The sequence below is a fragment of the Streptopelia decaocto genome (genome assembly GCF_964273445.1).
Source record: "Streptopelia decaocto genome assembly, chromosome: 4".
Lineage (NCBI taxonomy): Eukaryota > Metazoa > Chordata > Aves > Columbiformes > Columbidae > Streptopelia > Streptopelia decaocto.
In genome coordinates this window covers 36965213-36992024 of record NC_138658.1, presented here as the reverse complement: position 1 = coordinate 36992024, position 26812 = coordinate 36965213, and the positions used below count along the sequence as shown (strand labels likewise).

Below are 26812 nucleotides of genomic sequence, written 5' to 3'. Positions count from 1 at the left end.
CATTATTTACATAAAGAAACTATTTCACTATCATTATTTCTAGAAAAATATTAAATTATAATTTCTCTGCTAACACAGCCTGCACCTGCCGCTTAGTGAAAAACTAAACAAGTATTTCACATAACAAATTTGTCTTACATTAACAATATACGGCTTTGCCAGACCACAGTCTAGGAAAGTTAAAAAAAAAATACATAAAAAATCATATTTGCTACATCATCTCACACTTCAGACAGGAGAAGGTGGCTGCTTTTGACAGTTGGGATTCACAATAATACGTATATAACAATTTTATCAACTTTAACTTTGTTGCCTTTTACAACGATTATGCATATTGCTTGGACAAAACAACACATAAAATGACAGACCTATACTCTGAGATGCTCACAGATTAAGTATCTGACCCTGCAAATCCAGGCAGATAATCCTCATCAAAAGAAGTAGTCAACATAATGTGAATCAGAGCCTCTAAGCCTCAGGATTTTTAATTAATAGTTGCAAAGAAAAATGCGACTCCACAGCTCCATCTTGGTGATTTACACCCAATTATCTAACCATTTTACCTGACATCACCTTTACTTTGTGAAGGTCAACAACAGAAAGTGCTCAGAAATCAAGCTCATAATTAATTGTCAATGTGTCTGTAACCAAGGTGAAATATTAATTTGTTTTCTATTTTACAGACATTTTAAATTCCTTTTCTGGTTGCTACTTAATATCAACTAGTTGTTGGCAATTTACTCATTTGTAAATTAGAGCACACCAGTTTGTGCAGTTTGCAAAAACAGGCTAAACTCCTAGTTTCTGCATGAAAATGCTGTAAATTTCAAAAAATAATTACATATGTAAAGTGTAAAATTGAGTTCTCCAACTCTGTTTTCAGAAAAGTTGGGAAAGTTGAGGATTCACTGGGAGTCATTACGGTTAACTTCAGCAGAGTTCGTTCTCCAAAGTTCAGTCCCACTGACAACTGCAGTTGCATGGATTTCTCTTGTGCAATAAATGCAGAAAAATTTGATCCAAATGCATCGGTAATCCTCAATAGGATGACTCAATATCCTGAACAGGAGGACACTGCCCACAGGAAAAGATAATGCATGAATCTCAAGACAGTTAAGGAAAGAGAATTAAGCAGAATATTAAATATTATTAAACCAGCTTAGAAATCAGCTGTGCAGTTAAAAAGAAAACAATAGAAAAGCAAGAAGAAAAAGGAAAGTCAGCAGGCCAAGGAAATCACTTGACTACATCCACTTTAAGTCGAAATGACCGACCTCGCTCTCTACATTTTCTCAGCACAAGTAGTGCCTGAAATACCTTCAAAGCCAACTAAAGCGATTTGTTTGGGGCAAAAGGGGGTAGGGAAACTGCTGAGTGTATTAACATTTTAAAATCCAGTCTTGATCTAGAAATGACCAAAGGTGTTCCTGCCTTGAAAAAAACAAGTGACTTTAAAAGGAAAAAAAATACATTTTAAAGTTTCCATTAAAATAGTCTAATTATGACACCTAACTAGGAAAACTAAAAATATTTCATATATATCAATACTGGAAGGTTAAATAGAAAATTGATTATTTGGTCTGAAAAATTTCTTTCTGATCATTCCTCAAAGTGATCCTTATTTCCACAAATCAGGAATTGTCAAGGTAATAGTAGCTCAGTTCAAGAACATAAAGAACATAAAAAACATGCTTAATAGAAAATAAATTTAAATTATGCATTTATACATTTTCTAATAACATTTTTCCCGTACTTTTCCTAAGTAACTTACCGTTTTTGGTACTACAGCCTGAAAGTTTACAAATTCTCATTATGAATTTACAAATCAGAACCTGAAAGCATAGCTAGTTTTAGACATTAGGTAGACATCCATTGAAGATATAAATTATGTTTTCTCTCACGCACATGTACATATATATTCACACATAAATAACATCTCTTTATCTGTCTGTCTGAATATCCAACTGCCTGCGTTAATCAGATTGCAGCTTCTGGCACTCATGTACTGTATGTTAACAATAGTAAATAAACATGTATTAAAATGTCAGATAAATAGTTGCTTTTTAGACATGGCAAATTCTAGCAAGGATGACATGGTCTTGTGATGTTTCTATACCTGAGTATGAATCTGGAAAGAACTGAAAACAGAGCAAAAGGAAGGGTTATAACCCAAGACTCCCAGCCTCGTCTCCAGGATTCCACCAATGTTCCCCATTGGACATTTGAGGTCTGCTATCAGGAAATTTTAGCAATAAAAGAAAAGCTTTGTACAATTTCCTTTCCCACATGACCATCTGCAGAGTGGACTTACAGTTCCTACCAGTTTCTGCTCTTCTGTTCAGCAAGATATTTTTAATCAGAAACACCAGAATAAAATTACAATTTTAGCTTTTGTCTTTCTTTCTTTAAAACAAATGTATACTCATTGTTTAATAACATTTTAAAAGTGTGAACTAAGACTACCCAAACATTATACTGAATTTCTACTCTTAAAACAGAGATCACCTTCTATGGAGAAGTAAATAACAGGAAAAATAAGTTTAAACAAACTTGAAATATCATACCTGTGTTATGGCCAAGTCTTTCATTGGAGTGCTGCGTAAGGTCAATTGTCCTGTCAATTTGAAAGATTTTTAAGTCTTCATCATCTAAGGCAATATCTCCCCAAAAGACAGCTTTAAATAAAAAAGAGCTCAATTTAATTAAAGAATTTATTTAGACATTAAAACCAATCTGATGACTATAATGTTGGGTTATAACCCTTGGGAAAATACATGACAAATATTTATTTATATCCAATATATTTGCTTACTGATATGTATTTTTATATGAAGAAACTACCTAGCAAAAGATAAATACTTTGTTTCAGTATTCTCTTAAACTCCTACAATCTTTTTAATTTCTTTTCACATTGCCTAAACATAACCATTTAAATGTAATATCAATTTATTAACAAATTTTCAGTATCTGTGCTGCTTTCTCAAAGTAAATACAACAAAGCATAAAGGACACTGAAACAAGTTAGCATTCAAACTATGAACTCAAACATACAGCACTGAGAAAATACAACCTTTACATTTGGCTCACATCTTCCTGAAAATGAGAATTTGAAGCAATTTTTATTATGTTCCACATTCCATATTACATTATGTTTGCCTCAGAGAATTATATATGTTTATTTTCTGTTAAACTGAGTGAAAAAATCCTTTTTCATTTTCCTCTCGGTTAATTTGTATGCTTGCCATTTATAATCTCTATTATTAGGATTCTTTCAAATACTTTGCTTTTCAAAGGTCCAGCCTCTCTCTCTTCTTTTTAACCTTTCTTTGACCTCTTTAGTGGGTTTCTTCTTCTCTATTTTCCTCTTATCTTTCTGGCTTTCTCATTTTTTTTTTTTTGTTTGACTTTTGCATAGCTAGGTCATCTTCCCTAAGTTGCCATCACAATTCAATGAACCAAGACACAGGCCCACCTGCAAGAATTTGGGATCTATAACCTCAGTCTTTCATCTCTGCCTACTTTTGTTGAGATTTTATCCTGAGACCTCCCTGCCAACTTAAACTTATCCTTAAAGCTGAACTCAACAGGCCATATCCTCAACTGCTGTGAATGAAGTCAACAGAGCATATATCAATTAACCTGAGCTGAAGTGGCTGTTTATTATCTTGATAAAAATTCTTCCTTTCCCCTCTCTTCACTGCCTCCATCAATAGCTCTATTATCTGTTCCCTCAGACTCACAAAAACCCTGGGTTCAATCGTGGTGTCATCTTCAACTCTTTCCCTTCTTTCCCCCATCCAGGAAGACATCACAAATTTTGCCTGGTTGTCCATTATACAGTTCCACAGCAAAATGCTTTCCTTGTTTCCATACAACTAAAACATTGTCCAAAGTCCACCTGGTACCAAATCATTCTCCCTGGTCTACTTGTTTTTCTCTGTTTGTTCACTATATAATGTTGTAGAGACCATTCATCAGACAATATTATCAGTAGTTTCATGTTGCTGCAAAAGTTACTTTTTTCTTATTTATTGATGCTCATATGTGTTAGTATTGAATCAAATCCATATCAAAAAACTCTTTACTTAAGGAAAAAGATCTGTATTTCTAAAGAACTCCCAGATATTACATTACTTCCTCCCATCTCCATTATTTTTCTTGAATGCAAGACAACTAGGAGAAAATGCATTAAAAAAGCCTCTGGTCTGCCATGTAAAACACCTTAAAAAAATAGATCACTTTCAAAGAGTTCAAAAATGAAAACGAAACTTTTCAGTTAAAAACATAACCAACATCTTATGTCTTCCTTAAACATGGATATTTCCATGTATATAATTTTTACACAAAAAAAATATAATGTCTCTTAGAAAGCACAAGTATTCAAGACCATTTCTGAAACTGTTCAGTCACTTGCAACACATTTCTGAACACTCTCCTTTCAAGGGTCACTCTTTCCTTATGTTCACATTGAGTACACTGGGGACATCTCTCCTCTGGCTAGGTTGCTCTCACCAGCGATGGTTTTTACCACCAGGTCAAGAGGCAGAGCTAGTGGCAGCTCTAGATGTGTTGTGTTTTGTTTGGTTGGTTGTTGTGGGTTTTTTTGTTTGTTTTTTTTTGATTGTTTTGTTTTGTTTTCCTTCAGCTTCTAGGAAAAAAAGTGTCAAATCATCAGAGTTCTGAACAGTGAGGGAAAGAAATTTAGTAGTCTCCATCTGACTAGAGTTAAATATCAATACTATGATAGACAACTTCTAGAGATCTCTCTTGGATGTAATTCGTAACAGGGGCCACTATACAAGCACAATGACAGACTGCAAACTTTAATAAAAAGAACAAATAACGGTAAGAAGAAGAAACTTAACATTTTGGTCTACAAAGACATGATGTGCCTCAGCAGAGGTCACAGGGGTTGTCCATATCAGACTCAAGGAAATGCTAAAGCTTAAGAACAAGCCCGTTTTTCTTTCCTGGTAATATTGAGAGTTAACAAAAGAAAGGTTCTGATTTGACAACAGATGATGCAAAAAAATAGCTCTCTGACAGAAATGCAGTAGTAAAAATCCCTTTGGTTTCAGTGTGTACTGATATATAAATATGAAAACGCAAGGCAAATCAAGCTTCAGAAAAATAATAAAGTAGAACAAAAAATGGTGGAAAATATCTTCCCTAGTCTTGATGATGCATCTTTATCACATTGCTGTAATTATAACATTTATTTTGCCATGAAAACACAAATAGCAAAGTTTAAACCCTGTGAATTTGACATAAAAATTTGTGTGCACACATCTAAAATACACCTCAGTGTTCAGGCAAGGTATAGTGACTTTGTCTGTTGGGTTAGAAAGAAAAACAAAGCCATGCTATTTTAATTAATCATCTGGACTGCTAGATAGTTTTTTTTATCAGCAAGCAGGTGCAAGGTTAAGTTTAACAATAATATAACCATAGTAATATAACAGTAAGTGATGATGCAAGTTTGAGGTAATTGTAAACAAGTAATCTGCATGACCAATAGGAGCTGGGTTCTCTAATGTATTAATGAAGTATGAGTTAACACTGAAGAAATATATAAGATTGCGTTTTTAAAAGTACAATGGAAAGTTCAGAGCTTTCTTCAGACCACTGTTTTTTTGACACAAGGCAATTCTGTTTTACAGAAAAAGACAAACATGTAATAAAAATACATGATGAAAGGCAGAAACCTGGATAGAACTCATTTGACTTCAGCAACAATTTAATAATTGCCACTTTTGCTTAAATAAACCTGTGGTTTTCTGAATTAATTTCAGTGAAACTAGGAAGATACATACCTAGCAGAAGAAACCACTGGTAACTGTATGCTATTTAACTTCAATATAGTCAAAACAATCAGGAACTGAGACAAAAAAGGGAACAGATAACTGCTCTTTAAAAAACACATCTATTTTGCCAGTGAAAGGTCAGCACTGAATATTAATTCTGCCCTTCAAAGCCTGAAGCACAACCCCACCTGAATTATAAAAAAAAAAAAAAAAAAAAAAAAGGTGTCTCCCACAACTGTTAAAATTATCCTTTAATTTTTTGGAATGCCTGTGTAAGTGTAAAACTACTTTGTAACAAGAGAAGACCTTAATTTTATTTCCTGCCTTAAAATTTTTATGGCCTGAAACTATCTGAAGAAGTCACTCTGTATACTTCATCATGTCACACACCAATCTTAAACCACAGAGAGCAAGCAGAGGATTGTTTGGGTATGCAAGGCATGATGTTAAAGACTTTGCTAAGAGCATGTTAGGATTAAGAGCTTTATTAGCTCCCTCTAAGGAACTTCTGACAGAATTTACCTGGTCAGCTCTTCACCTCCCTCATTTTTCACAGATACTTAATTCGGAAGTATCATCTAGAAAATTAACAAGAATCTGATAACCAATTCACTTAGTGTGGAAAAAAATAAAAGGATGGAAGAACTTTCAAAATTATCCAAACAGAACTTTAATGTACCTGCACTTATTTCAGGTTGCTTCATATTATCTCTTGTCCTACCCATCTATTCAGTGATCAGGAAAACTTGATGTTTACAGGCAGCTTTTTCATTTAATTTAAAAATGCAAGATTGACAATAAACTTAATAAAAATCTGTTGAAAATCTGAGACAGTATTAATTACAGGAGGAAAGTGTTTCAATTATCTTTTATTACATACAGGTTCTTAACAAAAAAAAAAAGAAAATGGATGTTTTTGTCCAATACTTGATAAACGGGTACATACTCTGTTATGCCCAATATCATGCAACTTTGTTTTTGTTGGGGGGTTATCTTTTATATGGCCACTACATCATGCATTTACACAAATTAAACTGACACAATACATGCATCAGTTTCTGAAAGATGGACACAAAGTGATTACACAGTAGAAGTAAGTTTTTCTGTAACAGTGGAGGAGGATTTCTGTGGAGCTTTTAGAACAGAAAGTACTCTTCACTAGCAGATGCGGTTCTGCTTCATACAACCCTCAGCCAATCAACATCTTCAAAATTATCTTATTTTATTAAAAGACAAAACACTGCCATATAAAACAGTGAAGTGCTTTATACATGTAAACAATCAGCTCACAAGCATGAAAATAAATGGGAAAATAAGTGGGTTGTAAAAGATATCTGCCATCCACAGAAACACACCTTAATATTAGAAAGGAAAAATAAGAGGATCTATAAAATACAGATCACACACAGGAACTGCAGCTACATTCCACTACTTGTAACAGGAACTATTATTTTATCATAAATAATTAAGTTTCACCCACAAAGATCCCTTTGCTAATCTACTCTCTTCCAGCAAGGCCATTACCACATCAAATACCCAGTATTCCAAAGGAATAAAATATGCTGCAACAGATATGAAATATTTTTTTTAGAGAGATGAAAACCCTTTTAAGTATATGGATGTATGCACATGATATTAATCAATTAGCATACACAGGACAAAAAAGGCTTTTATTACTTTCTAAAAGATGCTTGGAAGTCCATGGAACAAGGGAGAAATCATGTGCTTAAATCCATGGGTCTGCAATATGTCTTAGAATGGCTCATTCTGGGATTTGAAATATCTATTAGCATGTGATTCTGCAAAATACATACAGGAAGGAGTATGTTCCTTATAATTGCAATAACAAAATTATCTACTTCAAACTTCCTTCACAATATTTTCTAGAATTATTAGTGCTTAAAACTCAAATCACAAACAGCCATTTTTTAATAAAATATATTCCTGATGGTGTTCCTAATGATATTAGTACCAAAAAAACAGCTCTGCCTTGGGATCAGCCCAGCACAGCAGCTACCAAGGACAGCTCTGGGAGCGGGGCACAGGCAGAGCCCACCACTGTCTGCAAATGGTTTTCATCACAGGATTTGTTCTGATTGACTGGGCAGGCTAGAAAAATGTTCAGCTTTCCCACATTGGGAAAGCTTGTGGAAAATAAGATGAGAGAAATTCTTTCTTAGACTTTCTCAAACTGAGATGTAAACTGTGATCGGCCACACAGGTGTTCTCTTGTTCTGTGAGCAGATGAAGAATTGTGACAGGGAATTTACTCCTGTACCAAAAAGATACCAACAAAAAGATTAAGGCAATACTAGAGGACATTTTAAAAGCAAAGCCTCAGATTTTAATATGCTACCGGGAGTGAAAAGCACAAGAAGATTATGCTTCATCCCCTTCATAGAAGCTGCCAAGAATGGACGCCAAAAATATTAGAGTTAACTGCATGCAAAATTGAAATCTGAAGAGCTCCTTTAATATCCTTCAATGGGAGGTAGGACACCCAGCACTTTTTAAATTCTGACCAGTAATTCAGGCAGCAAGAGGTGCCAAAAAGTGCGGTGACCCAGGTTCAGGGTAGATATTCATCTAACCCACATGTGCAGCAGTGCCAATTAGTATGCTCTTCTATAGCTGACTCATTGAGTACTTCCCTGTAAAAACACAGCTATGTGCATTATAGTCTATCTTGGTGATTCATTTTGTTCCATACAATCCAAAGGCTTACATAACTGCCTCTAACTCTGAATAGAAAAAGGAAAATTTAGAGCTAGATAAGTAAAAACAAATTCACCTCATTACAGGGAAGACAACATACGCTACTATAATTAACCTGAGTTTGTATTCCCACTGCCTTCAAATCTGTTCAGCCTTTCCAAGATTTTCAGGTGCAATACGTTTTTCTTAGAAATCATTACAATGAGAACAAGACAGTGAAAATAAACAGCAGCCACAAGTATAAGATTGCATGCCATACCCTAACCTCTTTCTATCATTATTCATCGTAGAGTGCTACCTTCAGTCATAACTGTGTAATAAGTTTCTGTGTTACTATATAGAGCTCACGGGACTTTCAAAAGAAATTTATGAATTGAAATTGAAGTTAATTTAATAAAATGTTTGATAATTATCCAAATCAGTTTGACTTTACAATCGACAAAAATATGACGGGGGGGGGGGGGGGGGGGCGGGAAAGAAACTTTAATAAAATTAAACAGAAGACCAAGGCAGCCTATTTTCACAGGCACACCTAAACAAGAAATTAGCTACTTCATTAATTTCACCATGCATCATTTTCAAATCTGTGCGTCACTATGAACAAATGTTAATAAAACCTCCTAATTTACTTGAAAAAGCTCACACAGACACACCTGAAAAGGGATATAACACCTCTGATTGGCTCCTTCCATGTTCCTACTTATTGTAAAAGTAAATTATGTAAAATAGCAAGCTCATCGACACTCATACCAGTTCTATTTTTTAAGACTCCTGCTTCAAACTTCTAACCAAAAAGCTACTATTTTCCCTAAGGACTGTATCATTTCCACATCTATCAGAAAAGAAAATATTTATGGTAGAATACTTCAAACATCTCCAGACTGCAAACCAGCAAGAAGTACATTACCTCATTTTTTTCAATGTGGCATGTCTTGGCAACACCTAAAGTTATCCTTAAATCAGCTAGCTTGTGTATGGCAGTAATATGGCCTTAGAAGCAGAAATGCAATTTACTCAAATCTTAAATGATGCAGTTTCCCTGTTGACATCATTACCTGCAACTCATGACTGTCTCATGTCACCCACTCTTAGAAAGTTCCCCTGTGTTCCCCATGCATGATGCTTTTAACTTCCTTCCTTCCTTTCACCATGCATGCACATTTATAGGTAGGGTGCTGGAAAGGCAACAACCCTGTTGGGGACAAGTTACACTTGTGGAGCCCCATCTGTGGTACATAGCACTTCACTGCAGCTCCTTTGCACTGTTCTCCAAACTCTGCAGGAAGTTAGTACCAAATTGATCCAACCATGACATAAAAACAAACAGGTATGACCAGATGGTGGACACAAAAAACACCTGTAAAGCCAAAGACAGAACAAGAGAAATAATTGCTGGTGAGACATCCCCCATCCTACAGACCCAGCAGGTTCCAGACACCCCTCCCAGGCAAACGTCAATCAGATGATAGCATATATGGGCTATGGGTTAAGGGCACTCAGCACCAGGGCATATTCAAAGCAGAAAACATCTCCAATGCAAAGCAATACTCTCAAGGAAAATGGAGTATTTGTGACACTCTTTATGAAGGTAAAATCTTCACTTACCAAAAGAGGCATTTGTAGAGGTTGATCTTTGTGAAAGGAGGTACTAATTTGATAGAGATGTTTCTCCATGACACAGCATGAATCTTGATTTATAGATATCCATTTCCTCTGAGCTAAGTACAGCTTTTACTTTGTTCTTAATTTGAAAGTAGCAACTTTTTCAATTCCATTTTTTCTATTTCCTTTTTAGAGGAACAGTTCTCATAATCCTTTAAAATTAGTACAAAATGAAAAAAAAAAAACCTTCAAGAAAGCAAGGACTACTTTCACAGAAGTTGCAATCTTAGGTAAAAGGACAAGCTTCACTCCTAAACATACTGAAAGGAATTTTAAGGGCAAGCTTTTTAACAATGGGACAGCTCCTCTGTGAAATATTTGGTTCTTGGTGAAACTGTTCAACCTGGCAAGCTTCCTGACTTTCAGTGACTATTTTCTTTTCTTTTATGGAAGATCATCATCAACTACACAAACCTTGTAACTGGTAAAATCATTCCTCATGTAATGAGTTAACTGCTGCTCTGAATGCAGAGGACACTGCTGAGCAGTAAAGGTGCCTGCACGCTATGGTGGGAAGGAAGAAGCTACTCTAAGAATTTTTTCATCACTGATCACTGGTTCAGGCCAGATATTGACAAAACAAACCTACAGAAAAATACTCTGAAAAAGATCCGTTTATCCATGCTGCTATTAACTTGTTTATTATAATTTTCTACTATTTCTAGTTTTAGACTGCAGAAAGAGTAAAAAACAAACAAACAAAACCACACAAACAAAAACAAAACAAAACAACAACAACAACAACAAAAGAAAACAAACACAACCAAACATGATCCTTTCTTAAGAGCAGTTATCAACTACTTTGAAAGGAAAGCCGCACTAAGAAACTAGTGGCTCTCAGAAAGATCAGGACTAATTTTTCTCACCACAACAAATGCTGAGCTGCTTTATATGAAACCACATGCAAGAGGTACCATCATTTCCTGAGTCTGTCACTCCTTCTGCCATGGGGGTAACAGGGGCAATGCGGGAAATACTGATCCCTCTTCCTGGGAAGGGTGCATGTCACCCCCAGCAGAAGCCACAGCTCCAGTATTTGCTGATCTTTCATTTAGTGATAACAGGCTGTGGATTCTGGCATGGTAAAAGGGGGCTCATGGGTCATGGGGTTTTTTTGCTGTCACCAGTTACCTGCAAACACTGACTTCTTGTGCTATAGCTTAAGAAGGCTAGAAAAATACATCGGGGGGAAATTCAGTTCTATAATATAACAACAGTCATAATTGCCCCAGTTAGCCCTATATGACCACTATAATGCTGTAATAGTCATCTTCACTTTACTTTGAAACTCCATTATCCTGTGAATAGCCTCAGGGTCAAGATCTACAAAGTTAATTATGTGGCTAAGATTTCTCACAGTAGAAAGAACAGGCTCTGTGAGACAAAATTATCACTCAGAGTGAAATCTTTTAAAAAATACAGAAAATACATAAATACCTAGAACTAGAAAGAACAGAACTCATTGTTTTAAAACTAAGAATGAAAATTAAGAACAGAATTGAATTCTGTTCCTCAAAGAATGAGAAAATGGATAACATTAGAAATAATCTACATATAGATGTATGGAGAAAATCACTTGTTGGAAAGAAAGTTGTCAGTCTGAGGATGCCACCTACATGAAACAGCTGTTAGGGCTGAGACAGACTCAGCAGCCACAACAAGGCCTCCCCAAAGATGCAAGCCTTAGACATTTTCATTTGAACACCAAGAAAACAGAATAGCACCACCAAACAAAGTGAATTACCAAGCTAACTGATTATGCATGGCACAAGCCAAAGTATTAAACAAACTAGTTTATTGTTTGCCAATACACCCATATTAATCATTTGAATCTATTTCATACAGAATTTTGTATAACACAGCTGATGTCTAGCAGCTTTTTATTTTCCTCATATTGCCTAAACTTCAGGTCAAAATAGCTTTTCTAGGTTCACAAAATAAACTACATGTTATAAGTGAAGTACCATACCTTTCACAACTTTTCCACATGATTAACAACATTTTTCACTCTGGGCAGACTTAGGCATTTTTAAATTAAAATAATACTTTCATCACCATGAAAAAACTGTGCATTACTTAAGCACAGTACTAGTTTCTTTGTCCCAGAAACTGAATTTAATCAGTTCAGCATGGTTATTAAAGGAAAAAAAAAAATTCTTGTTTTACTGGGCAGTTTTGAAATGTCGTTTTCCTTCTAACCAGAAAGTAAAAAGGGACCTAGAAGCTTACATGCATAGATTCACCCACATTAATTCATTTGGTGACAGAGGAAGTGTTATTGTGTAGTACTCTCTGTTCAAAACTCAAATCAGTTTCTAGTTTGACAATGTTGATGCTTCAGTCTTGAAGCCTCAGAAGAGAAGGAAGGTAACAGCACTGTCTGAAGACAAGAAACTGCAGCATAATTATCAAACAAACCATCAGGCAGTGGAAATAAAGTTAATTTTGTTTCCTAGAGAATGGCTGCTGTGGTGTTCAACCCAATGCATACTAATGTAACTCAGGAAGATAAAGTGGGGTTTCAATGTTACTAGCAAAGCTCACTTCAGAAACAAACAAACAAACAAACAAACAAACAAACAAACAAACAAACAAACATGTGACCCAGTGAAGACGGAGGCACTTTATGGGCTATTTAGCTGCAAACTAAAAACTTTAAAGGAATCTGGATTTAGACATCTGCACTCTGACCACTCAACAAGCACAGAAACTTTCACCACATGACTGTCATACAGAAAGGGTACTAAGGGAACACTCCAACATCAAGTGGAAGCTGTGAGATACACGTTCTAGAGCAAATACCATCAGGACTACAAATCTGGTCCATGTTTCATCTCCCATCGTTAAGAAAAGGCATATGGGTTCAAGCAACAGAGGCTGAATGAAGCAAGGAAATCAAATCAAATGAAGCACAGTGGAAGAGAGCTACGAAGTGGAAAAAAGAAAGTGGAAAAAGTGTGGCTTTTTCAATGAGAGAGACAATTTTAGTGAGGTGGAAGAGCTGGAGAGACCAAGATAATTGCAGACTCTGCCTAAATGTTTGTATTTCAGAAGACAGAGATAAAATCCTTCATATGCTTTTCCACTTTTGAGATCTTAAAAGAAGAATTTAAAAGGTTGAGTTCCAATCCATTAAATGGAATGGAGATATTATTGAATAGTAAGGATTTCAAAGAAAAAAAAACCTTCTCAAAGATGAATCAAAAAATAATAAAACACTCAGAACTCACCCACATAGATTATTGAGCATGTGGGGCAAGCCAGTTTTAGTCACAACTTCAATTTAACATCCTAGACTTTCGGTAACAGAGTAAGTCACAGGGTGAAAAAATATTGTTTCTGATAGTTGAAGGTATAAATTTATATACATTACAAGAGAAGGAGTATTTTAGATGAGTGGCTCCCAGGTCTTCAGCCTTTGCAAGCATGTTTTCCTGAGGGTTTGCTGCTTCCAAAGACACTCAGGCAAGTCAGATATGAATGGTGCTCCTGGAAGAGTCCTGATGCAAGGACTAAAGAGACTGAGCTCAGCCCAAGGATGGCAGGAACCAGCAGAGCAAAACACTGCAGAGCAGCCCTTAGAAGGCAGAATTAGCTCAGAAGATAGCTAAGATATCTCACTTAAGAAATACCAGTCTTCAAGAAATTTCACAACCCTAATGTTTTCCCTCTAGTGCTACAGGTTGTTACTGAAGTGGACAAGGAACTCAGTAATAAATAACTCCCTTAGTAACTTTTTCTGCTATGACAATAGAAGACCACATATTTATACAGCAACACCTTCTTTAAAACTTGGCCTTAGAATATTATAAGCATGTCACATTAATGTTATAATGTAGCAGCACAGATCTGTGTGGAAATCATCTCTTCCTGTACCTTTTCCTCATCTTTAGGAAATGAAAAATATGCATTTTATTTTCTCACAGACATAAAACTCCAAGTAGGCTAAAGTAACACCTCTAATACAGAAAATCCCTGAATAATCATTAAATGCAACCAAAGATTTGTACAGAAAGCCAAATGGCACAGAAAGGAGAGGGCATATCTGAGGGATTATCTGGCATTCAGGATCAAGATTCTCATCATACCACATTAAATAAATGTTGCTCTATTCGCACTGTCTTAAATTTAAACATGAAGAATTATTAAACTGTATATAAATAAACCTTTATTTAGGCTTCAAGAGTAATTTCCATTATCAGCTGCAGTTTCCTGTTTCAGTCACTTTTGTTAGGAACCTCACTTAAGTCACTCCATCTCACTTTTTAGCACATCATTCTGTGACCTGGCTCTGCGGAAGAGACAAGGAAAAGGACTAAACAGCTCTTAATGCTGCTTTTTTTGGCAATGATCCTGTGCTTAATACAGTAAGGTCTGGGTGTTGGATCAACGTAATTCTATATTCCTGTCCACATATTCAATAGACATCTTCTACCACATTTTTTTTTTATTACCAGTGGACAAATTCTAGTCTATACAGCTAAAAAGTTGAAGCATTATTGTTTTACTCTGTATCATCCAATTCATGTCATGGTTTAAAATAGAAATGATGAGCCCAAACTATTCGTCACAACTATTTTGCTTGCTTGTTACCGAATACTGATTTTTTTTTCCAGTGTTTGTAATTTAAGGGGTTGGGTTGCATTTTTTGTTGTTGGGGTTTTGTTTTTGTTTTTCCCCTTGGAGACTTTGCACAGCTGCCTATTACTTTTTGGACACAGCAAGTAAAACAGAAATTGAAAGAATATTCTCAGAGTTAGTGAGGCAACAGTAATTGTACAACAGAAAATCATTGATGTTATCTAATGCCCAATATCAAGTTATTTAGAATTTAATGTTCCATGCATCTGAATCTTAAATGGATTAATGTTCTGAGCAATTTTAGCCATGATAGTACTTGAGACAAAATTTAAACAATCCTTCTAATATTTTGCCTCTTGATTGATACAATGAAACCTCATCTCAGTTTTACATTTTTTCCCTCTTGACAAACACTATTCTGCTATAGAAAAGCACTGCTGCGTACTTGCTAAAAGCTTTTTTAAATCCGGGTTTTTAACAATAAAGAGTATTAGCCTTTTGTGAGTACTCTCCTGTAAGCCAGCAGAATCTCCACCCTGTTCTGAAGAAAATTATACATGTTGCAGTCCAAACTTACTCACTTCCTAGGTTTTGGCACTGTCAATAATTCAAGTATTAATATCATCAACAGAACTTAAGCAAGGGAGGTAGGGGAGAGGGAGATAAAAAGAAAATACATGGCTGCTTCTTTCTCCTGTCCCTACAGTTTCTTTGCAAGACTGCCTTTGTCCCCAAACTTGTGAGGCTGCAACCACTATTGGCACCCTAAGCTGTCACAAAATTGATTAGGTTAAATTGTGCGTATTTGCAGTGGTATTTTACATAAGGACTAAGAGTTTGCTAGCTGTTTGCAACTGATTATCAGCCTAACGTACCAAAAGCAAATTCAGAAAAAAGCAATCCAATAATGAAAAACACAAGTCTCATGGATTTTATTACAGACAATCTTGTGGTGTAAAATGGTAGCTATGTAAAAGTTCAAGAATTTCACTAATCTTTAAAGAAAGCAAACAGTTACACCTTGGTTAAGCTTCTTATTTCCAGAAAGTCAGTCTCATGCTGATCCTCATTCTAAAAGGCATTTTACTTTGTCAAACAGAAGCACTAAAGAGCCAACCCAAATAACAGACCCTGACTTTTTCTCCACACCTATTATTCTTCTTTACTTGCTTACATTAAGCCACTGCAGCTCCTTATGTACTGCTTACCACCAGATTTTTTAAACTGCTTTGTAATAACGGCCCATATGTTAGCAGGAACAGCGTACCATGGGTGCCATCCCACTCACAGACATTGCTTCTCTCATTGCAACTGCAACAGTCTTAATTACAGCTGTTGTTTGCATGAATACAGAGAAGACAGATATTAAGTATTTAACGTTTTTTAATGTCTTTGATTTTTAATTAATAAAGATGCTACTGCCTAAATTAGTCTCATAGTATTTTTAGATGTCTTTTAATACAATTCAGCAGCTGGAACAAAGGACGTGAGCCAAACACGATGTTTCTAGCCAGCTCACCCTGGGCTAGCACAGTCTGCTGGCCATGAGGGGTGTGTCTTTTGACAGCAACACAGGGGTGGCCTGAAATAACCTCTTAATATGTCTCTGGAAATAGAAATTACACAAGATACTGCAAATACTAAGCTTACTTCAAGCTCAGAGAAAAATACAAATATTTAATATAGCTAATGTTCAGAACAAATATGCCAAATTAAATATCACCCTTTTCTGAGGACTGCTATTTAACTTATGGCATCTGCCTCTAATATTTCAAAATTCCTTGACTATTAAGAATTTAGGAAACAGAAAATATAATAGGTTCCTTAACTCCTAGATTATCTTTATTATTTTTTTATTCTTCTATTCTTTCAGAGCAAACCACTCATAAATAGACATGAATATGTAGAAAGTGGAGAACTCATTCAAATGTCATATAAAAATTAAACTGTAAAAGTGGCAGTTAGAAGCATCTTCATGGATGTGAAAATCACTGACATAAATTAATCTTGCAGTTGTCTAGTTCTGAAAGTATATTTCTTTCTATCCCTGAAGAGGAAAAAGCCCAATATTTTAGAGATGTTCAGTTTTTTAATACAATCAGTAGAAACAGACCAGCAGAATCTTTTAAAATTTCATAGTCACTTCCAACTGCAGAGCTGACATATAAATCTTAGAGCTAATGAATAGCTAAAAAGAAGGCAGAATAGAAACAAACAGGAAACTGTCATGTAATCTACAAAACACAATGTGAAAGAGAAAAAATCCTGTATTACAGAACTTAAGATTTTTTTTTTTCATGGCAGACAAAAAGAAGAAACCAAGTTCTCGATTGTGAATATACCAGAAGACTGTCTTCGTGGCATCCTAAAAACTCTTTGATTTTGACGAATGTCTTAGAAATTCATGAAAGCACAAGGGACACTTCAGAGAGTAGTAAATGACCTAACCCGAAGTTTAAGAACAGAAGACATCTTCATGTTCTAAAACGACTTCATTTGTTTTCACATAACGGGAGGAACATCTGGCAGGACAGGAAAGGATTCTGGAGCTTTTTAAGGAATCAGAGCTGAAGTTAGCACAAGGGATTTGGGGACTAGGTTTTTTTTTCTGATGTCTTGTTTGGCTTTGGCGAAGGGATACATCACATTTCTGGGACTTGGAGAAAATGAGCTAGAACTGCAGAGTCCAAAACCAGATGGAAAGGATTGCAAGGTTCCTACAAATCTTGAGAAAGTTCAGTAGATTGAAGTTCTGTTTAGTGTGGATTTTAAGAGATTAAAACAAAAACCTGCAAAACAAGCATCTGTATTATACCACCTGCAACAACTCCATTCATTTGGAAGAAAATGCCAAAAAGCTTCTGAGTCACTAAACTGAATGCTTCTGTTCCCAGCCCTATGCCTGAGTGACTGGACTGATCCAATTTATTTGTGGCAATTTGTGATGCCTCAAATGTTATTTATTGGATTTGCACCCAAAAAAAAAAAAAAAAATCCTGATAAAATGGTCAAGCATCTGAGAGAAATAACAGGCTCAGCTAACTCCACAGGGATACTTTCAGTACTAACAAAAATCCTGAAAAGCAAAATGCAGTTGCCATTGTTCTCATTCCACAGGCTGTACTAAACAAGGAGTATCGCTAACTACTGGTTAACTAATGGTGGTAACCGGCCCATACTCTGTCTCCCAGAACCCAGAAGAGAGTTACACTGTATTACACAGCATCTCACACCACCTGGCACAAAGCTGCCCCAGCAGATTTCTCAGACAGCATTGCCTGGAAATAAAACCTCTAGCCTCTATCTCAGCAAAGCTTCATGCAGGAACACAAAAACGCTAATATGTTAGACTATTGCCACTGGATCAACAAATGTGTTTCCTTCAAGTATAGAATCAAATATTATTAGTTCCATCATGGGAGTATGAAAATAACTTTTCTTCCTAATGATTACACAGTTTTCCATTTGGTAAATGGATTTTTCCTGTTCTCCATGCTTCAAAAATAGAAGTAAAATTAAAGTTGCTGGTTTGGGTTCATTTATCTTATTGGGTTTTCCTGTTATTTCACCCCCAAAACATAAATACTAAGTGGTTGAAAGCAGAAATTATAAAACATGATAACACAATTTATGAACTAACATACCTACCATTTTTTTTCCACATTAGTCTCCAGTTTCTCTGTCCAATAGAATTCAAATATAAAGTCCAATCATATCCAAATAAAAAGTTTTATGCTTTTTCTAGCAAAGTCATGAAGATAAATGAATTCTTAAAGAAAGGCATAATGACAACAGGAGTTAACTTATCATACAAACTTCACACTCAGAGAAAAACAATTACTTTAAGACTTAAATCTCTAGGTTAATATAAGATTGATAAACTAACTTTTTCTTTAATTTGATAGCTATGTTACAATTTCATGTCAGAAACTAAATATTTCTTCCATACACAACTGAAGCAGTTATCTCCGTATTACTGGCATTAGATAAAATTGGTCATATTAAATTAATAAAAATGGCTTTTGACAAAAGAAGGCATAATGAACTACAAGAACTATCACTCAGCTGCATCTTTTTTCTTGCAAGAATTACATCTTAGCTTAAGCTATAAAACTATTTTTCAACTAGAAGAATATATATAAACATTTATGAAAAATCAGCAAATGGCATTGGGCTATCATAAATCTCTCGATGAGAAAGACAGGTCATAAATGCAGAGTGACCTGGATTTATTGCTAAATTGAATCCACAACAGTCCAAAACTACATCTAATTCAGGTGGATGTTAGAATACATGTGCAAATATGTGTGTACCTGGAAAGATTGTAGTTCACGTTACGGGAAGCCAGACAGTATCCTAGAAAACACACTCCCTAAAAGGACTTTGGGCCTGCATTATATACAACCTCCAAACCAACGGTTTGGTCCAACAGCAGCCAAGAATCAGCACACACCTTTTGGCTTGACTGGCAACTGGGAGGCAGTTCTTGGCCACCTTGTCAGTCTATGCATACCTCTGCCCACCTCATCAGAGAAGCATTAGGCACATTGACCAAACAGAACCTGCTTGGTGTCTTATCAAGCTGGCAAGCCATGGGAAACAATGTGGGAGAGAGCTGGGGAAAAGCCCAGGGTGCATTGGGGATGCAGCTGGAGAAAAACAATACAAGTTGCTACTTATCCACTTACCAGCTGGACATGGAATTAGCAGAATGGTGAATAACCAGGTAAACATGATTTTTCAGTGCAATATTATGGACCAAAAAGTGGTCCATATTTTAATAGAGGGATGGTGTATAAGTGCAGTAAGTATTTTACCTGGCAAACAAGACTGGAATAGGTTCTGAAAGGATTCATGCAAATGAATTTCAGGAGTACAATAAGAGACCTGAGGAAGTCAGTATACCTAGCTTAACAGAAACAATGTTAAATGGTTTGATCACCAATAGTAATGAGAAGAAGTTTGTTCAATGTGTGAACTTTCTTAGTCCACCTGACAAAATACAAAGCAAAAAGATAGAAATGGATAACAGGAAAATTCAAACTGCATATAACACACCATTATGGAAAAATGCATCATGGAGCTAGGAAGGCATTCACAAAATACCAATAAGATCATAACTAAATATTCTTTATTACATTTTGTGTTTAGAAAAGAAGCTCTCTGCCAAGTCACTATATTTTTTTCAGCAGAAGGATACAGATACTGAGCTATCCTGGGTTTTTACCATTTTTGTTAATTTACATATTAACTACATGATTCCTGAAGTGCTCCTAGAATGAGACTGTATTGTGCACTCTAGAAAAAAAATGAATTGCAAGTAGACCTTATGACATCTTCAGACAATAGAAAGCAAGGAAATTGATAGAATTTTAGTAGGCAGTTTGAAGGAGGGATAAACATTTAATGTGATGGTCACAAAAGAGAATTATAAATTGAAAATAGCCCTTTTATGGCCTACTTAACTACCATCCCAAATATTTGAAACAAACTCAGTCCCTAGATATAAAAGGAAGAGAAACAACTGTCATCGCTCTACAGACCCCACAGAAGAGCAAAGGCTCTCCTTGGAGGCAGTACAAAGGAGACAGTATCTGGAAAAGAGACCATGAAAAAAGAAAATTACTCTTATAGAAGTTTATCAGAAGTAGAAGCCAGCAAAAGTTAAACTAGTTTCTTGATCAAAGAAAATAGTAACATTATTAATGTTCTGGAAGAGAAAAATCATCTCCATTTCAAGAAAGCTAGAGATAAAACATGCACCTAGCATGAGCAACTGGAATAACAGACTGCTCTAATAATCTTCATCTCTGAAGATCATCATATGCAACCTCTCTCATCTCTTTCAGAGGATAAATTTGGCAAAATCAATTGGTTTTTTTAATATTAAGCTCAAATATACGCATTCCAGTGCTTTCAGAAAACCTGCTCTTTACTGTCTATAGCATTTAAACAAAATTCTTGTTGTAAAACATTTTATGACATTTAACAATTGTAGAAAATAAATCCCAGCAGTCACAAGAGACAGTTTCATAGGCTTATTTAATTGGCACACACAAATTGACAAAGCATTTTCATTCTCACGGCTTAGTGAGAGGTCAGGATAAACACATCAAAGAGACAGCCTACGTTTCACAGATCTGGCTTCTGTTGGCTGTCCTTGATGCCTGACATTTTGCAGAAGAGCTTAGCTTCACCTAAAAACTTGTGAAGGTATTTGTGGCAATCAGCTAGTCAGTGAGCAAGCTGCAGCTGACAACAAAAGCTGCCATCACAAGATGTGGCCATTCCACTCCTGACCAGGTTTGGTACCAGCTGGAATGACTTTTTTATGTTAAGATCAACATACTTAACACCACTTTCTGCTTTAGACCTTCAAAGTACCCCAAGAAACCTGAATGGAAAAGACAGGGCAAATTCTTAGCACCTGGTTTCAGCTGGTTCAGATGCCTTGACAGAAATATGACTTATTTTTCTGAATGACACAGGAAATGACAGTAAAGATTCACAGTAATCTCATGATCCTTGAGTTTAGAGTAATCACAAAAAAGACAGGCATAACAAGACTTGACTTGCAGTCAAGTTATCTGAAAAGCAAAAATCTCTTGGCTACACATGATGGACAGATAAATGAACAGTTTTGATCTGCTCACTTGTGTTTTTCCTGTCAAACTATTTGATCTGGCAAAGTCATCTGTCAGTTAAGCAAAAGCAGCTTTCAGGAATGGCATCTTCGGTATTTTCCACTGGGGCAGAACTAAACTTCTGAAGTAATTCTGTATTATGATAATCAATGAGGTGAAATTTAACATGGAGCACTGTACAAATGGTATTAATAACACACCACTGAAGAAGGTATCTACTGAAAATGCAACACTCTGAAGCACCCTCAGCTTCAACAGAGAAATACTACAACAAAGCAAAAATCCCATGTCAGCATTCAGCAGGAAAAAGAGAAAGCACGTGACTGGGCCTTCGGTCCAGTTTGTTTGGAGGACAAGGTAGCTTGCATTTGGGAGAAAAAGAAAAGGAAAGAAAACAAAACCCTTAACAGAAGTCATGTCACCATAAAAAAGGCGCAAGAAAAAATGTTGGCCAAGTTTTAAATCATAACAAATACTTAGTGATAAGTAGCTACCCAAGATAAATGTTTAATTTCCTACCAGCAAGTATTAGCTAGAGTACACTAGTGTACACTTGTAGTGTGCAGCTATGTACACATCTTTTCCAACACTTGGATCTCACACTCCTTGCTTCTTTAGCAGTCAACAGTACATTGTTATCAAATGTAGGTACACTATGCTATTGAATATTATGGATTTTACATTGTTCAGAATAATGTAAAGAGAGCTGGCTTTCCGTCTGAGTGCCTGGAATTTCTACCCTGCTATGGAAGCAGTTCAAAAATCGTCTTTCATTTGGTGTGGAAAAAAATATTTTTTTTTCTAATTTTACATAATGTATTCTGCAAGGATATATATCAAGATTTTACTTGCAGTAAAACACTTTAACAAGCAAAATTCTCTTGGACATGTATAGTAAAACATTATTCAGAAATAGCACGGAGGTCATTTAATGGTGCGTTTGACACTATAGTTTTAATCTGTCAGCAGTTCACCTTATCAGATACTTGAAAAAACATATCCTGCAACCAGTTAAATGGTAACAATTGTTGGCATTTTATATACTGACTTGTGCTCCATTTCTATTATTTCTGTAGTATCTTTTTAATTAAAGCAGAAAGGGTCAGATTACATCTGAAAAACTAATGCCTGCAGGTAAAGTATGAAAGCTAAAATTTAGATACATGTTATGCAAATACACCTGGAAAAAAAACTAGTCAACACTGAAATGTGCTTTAAGGTATTAGAATAATTTCTTAGATCCTCTAGATCCTGACATTTCTTATGTATCTTTTCCTATTTTTCCACTTACCAGATAGCATACAAGCATCAAGAATGTTTTTTCTTTCCCTATGAAAGTCTTTTCAAGAGCATCCATACCTAGAATAAATTTAATTCTATTTCTCCTGCACAATTGCATCTTTCTGTATACAATTTCAATTAAAATCACTCTTCATAGGGAGCATGAATGAAGAAGAGCGTGTGACATTGAGAGCTAAGAGGCAGGTTGCAGACTACCAGGAAAAGGTAAATGAAGTCAATGACAAGCACTTGCAAAACGTAAGTCAGTTTGGCAGAACCTGATACTGTACTGTGGTTGGGAAGCTAGATAACAAAAGGTTGGCAATGTGCATTCTGCTCTTTAATAGAAAAGATTATATCAGATAAGCTAACAGCTAAATAGTCACATTGTGTCTTTCCTCACAATAACATGGACAGGAATATCTGGCAGTACTAAAATTTAATGGTATTTTGTTTGGAAGAAAAACTAATCTGAATTGTATGCTAAGATGACCTTTCATTTAGATAAAATTGAATTTTAAAAGTTCTCCTTCTGAAAAGAAAGAGATAGCATAATTCATTAAGACAATTTTTGTAAAACTGATAAGTATCTAGCCATTGTGAGACATTTCATCACTTTAAAATGTAAGACTATCCCACTAGTAAAATTCATATGGTTTTCTGTATAAGGGCTGCCAACAGACTTTAATGAATTCAAGAAACAGATATAACACTAAGGTTTTTTGCAAATACAGCAATGTTCATGATAACATTTAGTTTTCCTTTTACCTAAACTTCACTTGTAGTGTACATTTGAAACAAACCCTTTAGAGGGGCTGAAGCTCTTCAGACCCTCCTGTGACATTTCACACAAGTTTATATCTTAAAGGAAAGTTTTACCACAAAATAAAGTACATCACATTGCTTATTTTGGTCGTTGTATTATGATGTACTATGATTAGGACAAAACTATTTTTCTACATTAGTAACATGAACAAGCAGTAAAAGAACCTAAATTCAGAAATAACAGATATACAGCCACTTTAAATCTTTTCTGTTATAGTACTATTTTTAAAGACAAAATAATTTGCTACATCATTGAGAAATGTGACATAATATGCTTTCACTACCTACCATTACAAAACAGGTAAAAGCGATTTTAAAGTGATTTCCCTTAAAAAGTGAAAATAAAGGTGAGTTTCTAATATGGACAGCAACAAGGACCAGGCAACCATTGTCACTGTTTGTAGCCTCAAATTATGGCACTGACTTCTGTCAGATGAGATGCAGGACGTTAACTGGCAATAGAGGAAAGCTTTTACCCCAGAGAGGCCCCTGGAGCTAAGTGTTAACTCCAGCAGCAGCCAGGGGAGACCTGGCCCAATTTATCCCTCTCTTTTCTCCCACCCTGGAGGTGGGATCCATGCCACATATTTCTGCCCCCAAAGGAGGGAGAAGGGTTGCTGAGACTATGGTTTTATGGAGTAAGCCTGGCCAGGCTGTCCGCCTCTCCAAGGTTCCCAGGAATTGTGAGAACTTTTTCTCCCAAGAGGTATTCTGAGAGGCTGTGGGGATGTAGTTAAGGATAGGAGGTAGGACTTCACTCACTTGTTTCCCTCCAATTCACATTGCTCTATTTGCTCTGTCAGCTCCCAGTGTAACGCAGACTAATGCTTCAGTGGCAGCCTGGGACCCCCTCCCTGGAACAGCCACGTTCAGGCATTGATTTGGCAGGTTGACACAATTTTCCTGAGAAAAATAAGCAAGCAAAGGGAAATGGTTTGTCTGAACAGTTTAAACTCAACTAAATCTGAATAAAATTGGATGGGATTAAGAAAAGGTGTTTTTTATAGCTCTAGGGCCTTTTCTCCTCTAAATTTCAAAGATCTGCAATGTAATATCTTTTCTCTATCTTGCCCTCCCCTAAAAGTCAAAGGAATCTTAAAATACCAAACACAATATACAGTCTACATATAGGTGTAGTAACCCACTCTAATTATAAAATTACAGATGGTGTATTTGCAGGAATTTGCATTTGAGGATTGTGATCCTCATTCATTAAGTCTACAATAAGATACAGAGGGCAAAACAGACAAATGCTGTAACACAGACCAGAGCACTTGAAAATGCAAGGGACACCTCTGCAGCAGCAAAGCCAAATTTTGTTCTGAAATCAGTAGCTGAAATCCGATCTAGAACCTGTCATGATTGGCTGACATTGCTATTTAACTATGAGAAAGACTATGCAAAGTGTGTTTGTGAAGCTCAGCCCACTATCCAGCAGACATGCTAGCACTATAAATAAATGATGGCTTTATTGGCAGGTTCATCAAAGCCTTCATCAGAACATGACTGCAACAGCCTAAAATTGCCATGTAGGGCACTTAATACTCTGCATCACTTCCTAACACCAATAATAATAATAATAATAATGATAATAATTTCAAAGCTACAGTCAGAAAATTTTTTGTCCATATATTTTGTGTAAGTAACCTGGAAATATAGTGTAATTAATATTTTATCTGTGAGAAATTTTGTATAAAAATGCTGAGGTAAAGGGGTGTGTTCATTCATATTTACGTGATTATATGCACTTGAAAACAGGAAAAACTTTGTAAACAAACTTACAAATATTTGCTATTTACTTAAACTACAAATGACAATGGAAGGGTAATTCCTTTCCTTGGCTTGCTCTCTTCTAAATGATAACTACAAAGTACAATTGGTGATTTACACAGTGTCTGTAAATTCACTCAGAGTTTACAGATTTGTCTTTGTTGCCCAAAGTGATTCTTGTGTTCCAGGTAAGTGGTAGATGGATGGACAGATAGACATGTGGCTATGAATGCTCAGAGAAGACTGAAAGCAGTAACATGCAAAGCCAAACTGGGACTGCAATTGGCACGTAGTCTTTCCCCAACTTCCATTATGTCCTAAACTTTGTTTTGTTTTTCTATACAATTTTGATTTTATGCCTCAGTTCTGTGCTTCCATCCACTCTTCATTCTTGGTTGTGGAAGTGAACACGAAGATTCTTGAATGATTTGAAAATACATAAATATGCATATATTTGATTCATTATCAAAATAAACATCTTTCTTGAATCCAAAACAAATTGGAAATAAAATAAAACAGCAGTTACTAGCTGTTACACAAAAATAGTATTAAGTGCAGATCAAAAACTAACTTCCAGGAAGTACACAATTACACTATAGAAATGCAAAGTTCATAGGAAACAATAATGGCAGTGTTATCTAAGGTTTTCATAGAAACATTGAGGAACCCTTTCCACTTCCACTGCACTGAAAAAAACCAGGGTTACCCCACAGTTCCACCTTGACAACCATACCACAAAACACCTTGCAGACTACAGAGGGCTACCAGCTGTTTCAGAGAGTTCTTTCCTTCCCAGCTGCTTTTCAGGATGAGGAGGTAAACACTATTTTTTTTTTTTTTAAAGTCTTGAGTTTTCTCTTGTTTGGCATAAAATGTTGACTATTTTTATGAAAAGAAGCTCTTGTTTTTCAGCCATCCTTTCTTTGGAAGGAAGAAGAAGAGTTTAGCTCTTGCCAGAGCATGTTTACTTCTGCTAAGAGGATGAAGTCAATAATAGATCCCAAAAGAAATATGGAATACATAGAAGAATTATTGAGGAACATAATTAAAATGCTTTTTTTTTTTATTTTAACAGCTTTACCTGTTTCTAAAAAGAAATATATTTATTTTTCATAAGTGAATTTGACTGCAGAGCACACAAGCCAGGTCTTCCCCCCACTGAGTTAAGAACATCAGGAAATACAGACCAGGAAATCTTTGGAAACAGTGCCCCAATACCAATTTATTTCTGGTAACCCATTATTCAATGTGAAAATATCAAGACCTACCAAACATCCAAAACCAGGGAACACTGAAAAATAGAAAAAAGGGTCACCAAGCTTCCAATGGTGAAGAAACATCCAGCGCACAGAAATTGTGCCTCCAACAGGCTGTCCTTTACAAGAAAGACTCAGAAAAATTGTATCTGTCTGCATAGTGTTAAATCAAACAGCAGCTATGCGAATTAACATGGTAAACACGCATTTGCACTGACAGTTTTAATGTAATAGAATACCTGATTACTTAATTGGGAAGTCTAAGTATTTTCAC

At 35.7% G+C, this 26812-nt stretch overlaps 1 protein-coding gene across 1 annotated transcript in view; it reads right to left on the bottom strand.

Annotated features, from left to right (window-relative positions):
• The window catches only part of TLL1 (tolloid like 1), a 133688-nt gene that overhangs the window by 72646 nt on the left and 34230 nt on the right, over positions 1–26812 (bottom strand). Inside the window, exon 2 of the mRNA XM_082050525.1 lies at positions 2565–2675. Within this exon, the coding sequence (XP_081906651.1) occupies positions 2565–2675 (111 nt within the window). The remainder of the gene's footprint in view (positions 1–2564; positions 2676–26812) is intronic.